The sequence below is a fragment of the Stenella coeruleoalba genome, assembly GCF_951394435.1.
Source record: "Stenella coeruleoalba genome assembly, chromosome: 11".
Taxonomy (NCBI): Eukaryota; Metazoa; Chordata; class Mammalia; order Artiodactyla; family Delphinidae; genus Stenella; species Stenella coeruleoalba.
The window spans coordinates 90771281-90783394 of record NC_137157.1 but is presented as its reverse complement, the minus strand read 5'-3'; the positions used below and the strand labels follow the sequence as shown (position 1 = coordinate 90783394).

The window sequence follows — 12114 nt, the reverse complement described above, 5'->3', positions numbered from 1 at the left end:
TAAGTAATTGAGAAATGCTTTCGTCAGGGGTGATAAAATCTAATGTGTGCAGATATTCGGACCTACATTTGGTTCTCAGGTTCAAGTATTGAAGACATAGAATATAGAAGGAAGACTCTCCCCTAATGCTGTAGACCCCAGCATTCCGAAGTCTTTGCGCCAGCTTTGCTTCACTGCCTTCACTCTCAGTTTAATGCTTTAATATCCAAGTCTAGCCACCCTTTTTTCCAAGGGGCCACTGCTTTCTCTATACATAAATAGATATTCCCTAGAATGGCATATCAAGTGACCATTTGTGTGTATATATATTTCATAGAAATGCAAACACAGTGAGACAGATGTTGGAGTCCAAAAGAAATATAAGCGAGAGCACACCGCCATCCTTTCAAACCCCTGTGAATACAGGTAATATTCTTAACACTGAAATACATTTTCTTAGGAATTAAAGGTTTTGGTTCTCTTTTCTTACGTTCTTTTGAGGTTGAAATGGACTAAGAAACTGAGCACAGTTATGTAAAACTGAGTGCTAAGCACAAAGTTTATTTAAAAATCAGGATCGCAGATATGCATGAAAATACAGAAATTCAGATCTCTACTCTAGTGGTTCTCAAACCTTTGGGTCTTCACATCCCCTTATTATAATCTTAAAAATTATTAAGAATCCAAAGAGCTTTGTTTATGTGGGTGTACTAATTGATATTTACTATGGTGAAAATTAAAACATAAAATTTTTTAATGTTTATTTATTCACTTTAAAATGATTACAAACCTATATTATGAACCATAAGTAACATGTTTTGATGAAAAGTAGCTCTTTTCCAAGCTTTAAAAAAATTAGCAAAAAGAGTGTTATTGTGTTAAATTTTTATAAATCTCTTTTATACCTCACTTAAAACATTAAGATGGCTGAAGATACTTGGATTCTCATATCTGCATCTGCATTCAATCTGTTGCAATTTGTTGTTATAGTTGAAATATGTGAAGAAAATTCAGCCTCATACCAATATGTAGTTGGAAAAGGCCTAGCCCTTTTAGTGAGTTGTGGATATTCTTCTTTGATACAGCAAGTAGTAGTTTCTTACAGGTTAGTTGCAAAGTGGAATCAGAAACCACACCAATAAACTTTTCTAAATTTTTCATTAAAATTCATTTGTCTGTCTTGTACTTGGATGGATCTTTTACTAATATCATTGATCATTTGGAAAATATTCACTGAGTTTTCTGAGTGTTCCAAATGTTGACACATTTCATTAATAAATTTTTTTTAAAAATCATATTTATTTATTTCACTATCAGTTCTTCTCAGACAAGTCTTTAAAGATTTGGGAAGCTGTCATGCCCTCAGTGGCAGGTAGACGTATTTTCCAAAGTTCTAATTTTTTTTTTTTTTTTTTTTTGCGGTACGTGGGCCTCTCACTGTTGTGGACTCTCCCGTTGCGGAGCACAGTCTCCGGACGCGCAGGCTCAGCGGCCATGGCTCACGAGCCCAGCCGCTCCGCAGCATGTGGGATCTTCCCGGACCGGGGCATGAACCCGTGTCCCCTGCATCGGCAGGCGGACTCTCAACCACTGTGCCACCAGGGAAGCCCCATAATGAACATTCTTAAATGAAACTGATTTTATTTGGCTTTTACTGTGCACATGTGGTGTTAAGGAGTGCAGTGATGGTTTGGTACGACTACCTTGATTTTTATACTGAGACATCAAAAGTTTTACTCACCATTGCTTTTGCTCCATCATTGTAAATATCTACACAGTAAAAAAGTCAAATAATGTTTTCTTATTGTTATGGAAATTGTTTGGACATTTCAAACTTCCTGAAAGGGTCTCAGTAATCCCCAGGTGTCTCCCTAGACTGCACCTTGAGAATTGCTGCTCTAGCGTGCGTGTGATTTTGGAAAGACTACAAATCATTGAGAAGAAACTTGGTCATTGATTTTAAACCTGTTCAAATGAGAATAAACACAAATGGTTGAACTAAAATGACTGTAAAACTACAGTGACAAGCATTTTGATTTTCTCTGCTCTTTGTTATCTACTCCTTAATTCATCTCCCATCTTCACCGCGCTATTTTCCATATCACATAATGTCAATAGAGTGTTAATAGAGACAGCCTCTCCTCACCAGTTCCTCCCCAGGGAATCCAGTAAAATTTTTGATCCACAGATAGAGGTTTCACATTGTCCAAATGACAAAATACCATCACCAGGTTTACCTGTTATTCATTAATGGTACTCTTTCTAGATTTTCTATTTGAGTTTATGTATTGCCAGTGTTCTAAGGCATTTATAATATATTTAATGTACTTTCAAAATTGTCTATACAATTTTACCTAGTTTTCAATGTTTTTTAGTTGTTTTTCCAACTAGTTACTCTGAACTAAGTATAATAATTTTCAGAGACTCCTTTTATACAGAGATAGCAGTCCTCTGCCTTAATCATAAAACATGTGCTATTTTCATAATGTACCAAATACAGATGCAAAAATGCTTCTACAGATAATCTAAGAGTTCAAGGATTTAAATCTTGAATTAAAAATTTAATTATGAGAGACTTGCGTGTATATACTGCAATACATCAAATTTGTATTATATTATCTTAGCTGATAAAGATAGCTATTTAAACTGAGACTTCTTTTTTCTTTTTATAGTATCTTCAACCAATCTTGTCACTCCTCCAACAGTTGTCAGTAGTCAACCTAAATTGCAGCCTCCAGTGACGTCGGGTTCTCTGACAGCAACGTCAGTTCTTCCTGCACCCAACACAGCTACAGTAGTTGCTTCTACTCAGGTGCCTAGTGGAAATCCCCAACCTACAATCTCTTTACAGTCTTTACCAGTGATTTTGCATGTACCTGTTGCTGTATCCTCCCAACCTCAGCTCCTACAGAGCCATCCAGGGACTTTAGTGACCAATCAACCATCTGGCAACGTTGAATTCATTTCTGTACAAAGCCCACCTACAATGAGTGGTCTAACCAAAAATCCAGTATCTTTGCCATCCTTGCCAAACCCCACTAAACCAAACAACGTTCCTTCTGTGCCCAGTCCTAGTATTCAAAGGAATTCTCCTGCCGGTGCTGCACCATTAGGAACAACACTTGCTGTACAGGCTGTTCCAACAGCGCACTCTATTGTACAAGCCACAAGGACTTCTTTACCCACAGTAGGCCCATCAGGACTCTATAGTCCATCAAATAATCGAGGCCCTATACAGATGAAAATTCCAATTTCTGCTTTTAGTACTTCATCTCCTGCAGAACAGAGCAGCATGGCCACCACAAGAATTGGTAAGTCAATATGGAGGTTTAATAATAGAAATGCAAGCATGTTAATAGTCTATAGGTAATTGAACATGTGTGAGTGAGTGTGTGTGTGTGTGTTTGTGTGTGTAAGTGACTACCATTACTGGAAGAGCAGAGTAAATAGAATTTTCACGGAGATTATTTTTAGTAAGTTTTTTGTTACCTAAGAGAAATGATGTTGTTACAGTGGGATTTGAGAGAGAGTTTATTTTGAGTGAGAAGTTAGCATTTGTAATTTATCTTTTACTAGTTTTCCTAATCTGTGCGAATCTTTAATTTAGGCTTTGTAGCAAGCATTATGAATTACTTTTCTAATACATTTTTCAGATATATCTGAATAGAGCAAGTATATTTTAAAGGATCTAATTGACATAATATATGCTAATAAGAAGAAAATAAAAACCACATATCTTCCCTACCCATTTGGAAAAATCCTCTGTGCAATCACTCATATCTTGCAAATTTGAGAGGTTTAAAACTAGGTCTTCCCTCTTTAATTTACTACAGAATGTTTGCTTGCTTTTTGTTTTCTCTTTTATATATTTTTCCGTTATGACATATGATTATGTTTGCATATGTATATATACTTCGAAGTGTTGCAAAAAGGAGAACTTGATTGCTCCTGTTTTTAAAATCTGTAAAACTCTATGTCTTCCTTGTTCTTCAAAAGCATACATTTTTTATGCATTCTTGAACTTGCTTATTCTTTATTTCTGATTTCACATTTATCCCCACTGCTTTTGGAAAGACAGGAAAGAGAGCCTAGGCATCATGTATATAATGAAATTGCCAATAGTATCTGTCTTACTGATGTAGGAAGTGACCATGGAATATAAGAAACAGATTATAAAGTACAAAATTACTCTTACAAGTGAGATATACAAGCCTTGTTTTTTTTAAGTTCTCATGTAGTCTTCAGTAGTGTACTTGCCCTCTGACTATATTTTCTCATAAGATAGTGATGGTGTTTCATAGAGTTATTGAGAGAGTAAATGAATGGCAGCTAAAAATTAATATTGGACTGAACCCGAATATCATCCTCATACAATTAACATCTGGGATATAAGAGTAAATCTGAAATTTCAAATAGAATTATTAGTATTTAAAATTAAATATTTGCATGGTACAGTGACCATATTTTTTTAGCATTATCTGCTATCACATCCTTATATGCTAAAGATGCTTACTTTTAATTGAGGTCAGTGATGAGCAAGATTTTGGGGGGTTACTTCATATTTCTCTAATTTATTTTTCTTCCAGTCATTACTGTTTTTTAATATGTCAGGTGGGAGATGATTATCATGGACATTCTTTTATGAGATTCTGGAGTTTTTCTTCTTTATGAAATTTTGAGCCTAGTTGACATTGTTTCTAATTCATGGTCGCAAGATAAGATATATTCTTAAATATAGAACTTTCCCTGAAAGACCATGGCCTGAAAAGAAATAAATAACTTAAAAGATTATTTTGTTTAATGTTATGAATGCAAGTACCCTAAATACTTCTACAGTATCAGAATTGTAATTCAGTTTCATTATCCTGTTAACATTGTATGAACATCTGTTGACACAAAAGGTATGTTTTTACCAAAGTTATCTAGCTTAGTGCGCTTTATTAGTTGTAATGAGTGTTAGTCTGTTTTGTATTTATTTAATTACTTGACTGTCCTTGATTATTTTTGTATATAAAATTAATAGTTTTCCCCATTATTATTAATTAGAACATCACTCTGCTTTTGTGATAATATACATTTATACTTACACTTAAAATTTTATATTTTAACATATATTTAACACATTTATATGTACTTTAATACATAAATTATATTAAGGAGATCTTCATTTTGAGTTCTATTTAGAATGCTTACCTACTTTTGAAAGTAAATTATTAGATATTAACCAAAAATGTTAATGATAAGCTTTGTTTTTATGTTGTTCATAATGTTAATTAGAATGAGATCCTATGAGATGATATGTTCTTTGATCATGCATAATTTTAGGGGAGCCATAAATGGCATTAAAGTAGGCATTTAGCTGTTGAGGCTCGCCAAAGCCTAAGCTGAAGCCAAATAGCAAATTTTGGCTAAATATGAAGGTTGAACCAAACTTTAATACATCCCTAATGTGATAAAGTAATTAGTTTTAAATCCTATGCTTATGTAGGTTTTATTTACTTAATGAGAACATATACTGTATAACTAGACATGCATTTGTATGTATTTTATATACATATATCCCCATAGAGTAAGTCAATATTTTTTGTAAAATGTAAAGTAAAAATTGTTCTAAGGACTACTTGGAAATTTAGAGACCAAATTATAGCTTATATCATTTATTCATAAAATATCAAATGCTTGTATTGTTCTAAAATCCTGCAGATACACAGAAATGTACAAAATAGTCCCTATTCTAACCAAGCTCATAATCAAATACGGAACTTGGATATTAAATAAATAATTAATTATCAATGTGATGAGTGTAAAGATATGATGGTTTCTGTGAGAGGATATGGGAGATCTGGGATGGTATGAGAATGGAGTGAATCAAAAGATGGTGGGAAATAAGGTTTTAAAGGATTTTTACAGAGAGGAAGGAGTGTGACATCCATGAACCCTGGCTGCAGTGAGGGGAATGGATTAGAGGGGGAAAAACAGAGTTAGGGAGACCAGTTAGGAGGCTCTTGGAGTGATCTGAATGAGAGATGGTGTTGTAAAAATGATTTAAAGGTCTTGCATTGCATTCATTTTCATACCATTATCCAGCACCTACTGGGGTATACTACTAATTGGCACTCCTGTAAAAACCTTTTTATTATTCTGGTAAAAATGCAGTGTTGGTAAAAAGTGACAGTATCTTTTCAACATAAAAAGATAGAGATGTTTCCCATATGACAGAAAGAATTTGAGGTACAATTTTTTTTTTTTTTTTTTTTTGCGGTACGCGGGCCTCTCACTGTTGTGGCCTCTCCCGTTGCGGAGCACAGGCTCCAGACGCGCAGGTTCAGCGGGCATGGCTCACGGGCCCAGCCGCTCCGCGGCATGTGGCATCCTCCCGGACCGGAGCACGAACCCGTGTCCCCTGCATCGGCAGGCGCCCCAACTTTAGATAAATTCTGAAAATAAAAAGTTACAAATCAATCTATCAAGCAATAAAATTGGCAGGGTGGGGCTTCCCTAGTGCGCGGTGGTTGAGAGTCCGATGCCACATGCCGCGGAGCGGCTGGGCCCGTGAGCCATGCCCGCTGAACCCGCGCGTCTGGAGCCTGTGCTCCGCAACGGGAGAGGCCACAACAGTGAGAGGCCCGCGTACCGCAAAAAAAACAAAAAACAAAAACAAAACCAGAATTTATTTAAAGTAGATATTATAGTAAAAGAAAACAAAAGATGCAGTGAGACTATAAAATGATTAAGAATCAAGAAAACAATCTGTAATAAAGGGGTAGGGGAAGTTAACTGAAAATCTAGAATAAGGAATATTATTACAGCTTTGTGAATAATTAACTCTTTTTCCTGAGACAGTTACGTCAAAGAATCACTCTGGATAACAGAACTCTCATAGTTATTAGTATTTGTGTGTGTGTGTTTGTGTGTGTGTGTGTAAAGAAGTAAAACATTTTATTAAGCAGTCTAAATCTTCTCTGAGTCTTGAGGATAATTGTATGAGGATATTTCAACAGAAAATAAAAATGAAGCTCCCTCACCTACTTTGCTTCTGAATTTACCTTTTATTTTCACTTGGAAATGAAAATGTCTTTTAACTCCAAATGAATGTATTGACATTGTATATATGTATTAAAAAAATTGGTAGTAAATTGATGATGTTTTGGTAATATCATAAGTGTAATTTAATACTCAACCATGTAGGATCAGTACCCTGGAATTTGTTTTTTATTAAGTAGTATTTCAAGAACTTCACAGTCCAGAAGAGAAGCTGATTCATTGTAAATGAAGTAATTTTAAGGTATTAAAGATATGTATATATCTTTTTTAAGTTATACACATCTTAAATTATTTCCCTGTGATATTCCTTAGGTTAGAGTTATATATATAATATATATATATATATTTATATATATTATATATATTCGTCCTACGAAAGGAACTAAGATAATTCAGATAGGGTAGGGAGAAATTGTAAGGGCCTCCTTTTACGTGCCTAGCCTAGAAAACCTTCTTTTTTAATAGGTAGATATTTATCCTGATTTTTTTGACATACAGATTTATATGTAGAAATACATGGTTATGTCTCCTGTTTCTGTTTTGTTTTTTTAATATAAATGGTTTACTTTATATGTGTGTTATGAAGATTTACAGATGAAAGGAGTGCCACATTTTGACCAATGTTTTTTTTTGACAAAAAAGCAAGGATGGAATGTTTCAACATTAGAAAATTCCTATTAATATAATTGACCACATTACCAAAGAGAAAAAGCTGATTAATCACCTCAGTAGATGCTCAAGACATTTGATAAAATTTAATACCTTCTCTTTAGAAATTGAGGCAGAAAAACCTACTTGGTTTCTTTTCTGTGCTGTTTTTTCATTCAGCTATCTTTTTTACAACTATATAGTTGTAGTTCTATACATACAACTTTCATGTGTGTGTGTGTGTACATACATGCATGCACACACATACATATGCCACAAACTCAACACAAGTTAATTGAAAACTGAATAAAGAAAAATCATCTGTGATTGACCTACTGAGATCATCCATGTATATTTCATCAGAATCACTGTAACTATTTTTCTAGTGAATTTATTACGTTTTTGCCATGCTATTAAATTTTTTTTCTCCAAAGGTATATAGTATGGAAGGATTATATTTTATTTAACTATTCATGTTTCAGCATTTAAGTTACAGACGTCTTAAATTGTTTCCCTGCAATATTCCTTAGGTTAGAGTTAAAATTTCTGGTTAATGAGTATGTGAAGTGTTTTGATCTCTATTATGAATTTGTCCTTCTGAAAGGTTTTGTAGTGGTGGTCTATGAGAGGATCTCTTTACATATGTAACATGTTGACAGACAAAAAAAAAATTGGAGAAAATTAACATGAATTGTTGTATGTAAAGCAACCCATCCTTTCACATTTTGTAGGTGCCTTTAAGAATAGCTCTGAGTTTTGCTTTGTTTTGTTTTTTGACTCCTCAGAAAACCAGACAAACAAAACAATAGATGCTTCTGTTAATAAGAAAGCAGCTGATAGCACATCACAGGTAAGATTTTTCCTACTGTTTCAAAGTAAAATTCTAATTATAGTCCATAAGAGAATGAATTTCTATCAATATTCTTTGGTAAAATGAAAATTATTCTAAGTCTGCTTTTTACAACTGTCCAAAAATTTTCAGTGTCTCTGTGTTGTTTGACAAGAATTGAGTTTTTTTGCTTAGTAGTTCTCTTAGAAATAATATGTTTATTAAATTAACTAACTGCTTGGATTATATATAATCGGCAGTCTGCTTGTTTTTGTTCATATATTGTGAAGTTTTAAGTCTCCATGTGTAATTTCTTCCTGGCCCATCTTTTTAAGAAGGTCTCTCTGGTTTACCTCCCCCGCGGGGATCCCCCCACCCAGTCCTCTGTCCTGCCATTGCCAACACACACGGAGACATCATTTTAGTTTCTTCAAAGCTGATCAGAGATAGCTTTTATGGAAAGAAAATCTTGGTCTTTCTGATAGCTTATTAGCACTTTGCCAGTCCTGGTACTTTTTCATGTTAAATTTAAATCACTCAGGAATGGAGTAACTACTTTTTTCCTGTATTAAATTGACAATGTTCATCATACTTCTTTTACTATATTGCTTTAGGTGTAATAGATTTATAGGGAAGTCATTAGGTTGTTGATAGTCTAATTTTATTTTCTTCCCTTCCTCTTAATCATATCAAGAAATGCATATATTTTTCCTAGAAAAATAAAAAATCTTGAATAAGTCGGGCATGAATAAATTACATGAATTTTAAAACAAGGGCATAATCTTTAATTTTGACTGTTTTCCTTTAAAATGATGGATTTTTAACCAAAGATAGGTGTACACCATGCTTTATAGAAAGCTATTAGAAATATTTTATTTCTTACAAATTTTAGCAGTCTTTTTATATGATATTAAAGATCAGAGTTTTGATTGCTTCTGAGGATGTCTTATAGTAGCTGTGTTTTTAATGAAAAGTATATGGAGTACTTTCTGGAAGACACATGGTATAGGAAATGTTGATATATTCAGTGACTTTTATGGAACATTTATAGGAAGTCTAGCCTTACTTTATAAAGTAAACCTAAAACTAAACAAAGAAATTACAAACAACTTTATTTCCCTCAGTAATTTTTTTTCTTGTTTGTCTGGACATACTAGGTAATGTTTCAAGACACAAAAATGGACATTGTAATGGCTGTGTTTTTATCTTATTAAAAATGATGATTCTTGGGCTTCCCTGGTGGCGCAGTGGTTGAGAGTCCGCCTGCCGATGCAGGGGACACAGGTTTGTGCCCCGGTCTGGGAGGATCCCACATGCCGCAGAGCGGCTGGGCCCATGAGCCTGCACGTCTGGAGCCTGTGCTCCACAACGGGAGAGGCCACAACAGGGAGAGGCCCGCGTACGGCAAAAAAAAAAAAAAAAAAAAAAAATGATGATTCTTCTAAAGTCGTACTGTCTAATGTGGTAGCCACTAATCACATGTTGGCCATTTAAATTAAAATTTAATTTAATTTAGGCTTAAATAAAAAATTTACTTCCTATATCAGAGTAGCCCCATTTCAAGGCTCAATAGCCAAATATAGGTAGTAACTACCATTTTGGAAAACAAAGATACAGAACATTTTCATCATTGCAGAAAGTTATACTGGATTGCTGAAATAAAGTGTATGTAATATTGTAAACATCTAGGTGAAATTAAAATTGATATAAAAGTTTGCTAGACTTTTAAAATTGTTTACTTAAAAATACCCTTTTTAAATTAAAGAAAAACAACAAAGCAAAATAATATAAAATCCAGTAACACCCAGCTGCTTATTATGTTCTAGAAATTCTAAAACATCATGTGTTACTCCCCACTTCACAGGTTTTAGAATCTAAAATGTTTTACTTTACATTGTATTGTATAACTTACATTTTAATGAACGAGTCGATCCAAAAGACGCCTGAAATAGTAAGAGACTGCATCAGGTAGCAGAGAGACAGTGCAGCCAAATATTAAGCTCTCAGTGGTTATCTTATTTGGCTTACAGGAAGAGTAATTCAATACCATTGTATGAAAAACACATACAAGTAGCATGACTAGGGAGCTAACCTGCCAAAGTCATGCCTGGTCAAAAAAAGATTTTCAGCTTTGAATGAGTACCAGTTATGGATTTAAATAATAAATATAATATGCAAGCTTTATTATATGATAAGAAATATATATGTGCTGCCAGTTATAAATTGATGCTTTACTGGCTCTTTTGGGTTACAAATAAAATTTTTGTTGTTGTGCTGAATACCTTGATTAAGGTAACACTATTTTCTTTTAAATAAATTTATTCATTTTGTTTATTTATTTTTGGCTGCGTTGGGTCTTCGCTGCCGCGCACAGCCTTCTCTAGTTGCGGTGAGCCGGGGCTACTCTCCCTTGCATGGGCTTCTCATTGCCGTGGCCTCTCCCGTTGCGGAGCACGGGCCCTAGGCGTGCAGGCCTCAGTAGTTGTGGCACGCGGGCTCAGTAGTTGTGGTGCACGGGCTCAGCCGCTCCACAGCACGTGGGATCCTCTGGGACCAGGGCTCGAACCCGCATCCCCTACATTGGCAGGCGGACTCCCAACCACTGCGCCACCAAGGAAGCCCCAACACTATTGTTTTTTGAAGATATATTAAGAAATGATCGTTAGGTTTTTCCCCTGTATGTTGCTTAGTAGCAAGTAGACTCTGGTATGAAACAGGTAGCTTGTGATTCTTTAGACTGTTAACTTTCTAAGTATACTCTGCCAGCTTCTTTTTTCTCTGCCAAATCTTACTTAGTTGTACTTCTGAACACTTTAAGGCTATTATAAATTAGAAGGAATCTGGATGACTTTTATGGAAATGATCGTTGTTCAGACATAGCTAATTTGAAAATAATTAAATGTGTAAAATATTCTCTTTGTAGTCCTTGAAGATTTCTCTAATCTCCCAAATAAGTATTTATTAACATATTCCATATAATGAGTTATTACTACATATTTTATTCATAGATCTCATTTCATATAGTACATTACTAATATATTTCATATGGTGAAAAACATTATTTATTTGAAGTATCATCGTATGTTGTAAAACAGTATAGAAATCTTTTTCTGCCACATCTGTAGTTTTATATTACTTTTTTGAGGGACTCAAGATCAGCCTCAATTTTGTTTATTTGCTGTAGGGACTTATAAGACCTGTGACAGGTTATACTCATGGTTATGGTTTATCACAGCAAAAGGTAGAGAGCAAAAACAGCAGGAAAAATATATGCATCAAGTGGGATTAAGTGCGGTCAGGCTGAGGCCTCCATATTCTCTCCTGTCCAGCACTGCACAGGATGTGCTGTCTCTCTGGTTATTAACTGCAGGGACATGTGCCAATAGTCTTTGCCCAGAGAAGATTGACTGAGTATCAGGGTCTGAGCTGACTATATAGCTGCCTCTTTCTTTGTAACCAGCCATGGCAGTCAAAACTCAGGACCCCAACAATGAAACCAGGTGTGCATCATCAGACTTGATGTCTGTGCAAATCAATCCTGATAAGCCAGTATGACACTGTTTAAGGAGTACATAAGAAAATTATCATTTATTAACGTAAACTTTCTAAGGGTC

The 12114-nt window shown here is 34.7% G+C and overlaps 1 protein-coding gene across 2 annotated transcripts in view; it reads left to right on the top strand.

Annotated features, from left to right (window-relative positions):
• Positions 1 to 12114, top strand: part of ATF7IP (activating transcription factor 7 interacting protein) — a 127877-nt gene that overhangs the window by 99499 nt on the left and 16264 nt on the right. For both annotated transcript variants that reach the window (XM_079936425.1, XM_079936424.1), the window contains exons 8-10: positions 317 to 405; positions 2652 to 3290; positions 8457 to 8521. In XM_079936425.1, the coding sequence (XP_079792551.1) occupies positions 317 to 405; positions 2652 to 3290; positions 8457 to 8521 (793 nt within the window). The remainder of the gene's footprint in view (positions 1 to 316; positions 406 to 2651; positions 3291 to 8456; positions 8522 to 12114) is intronic.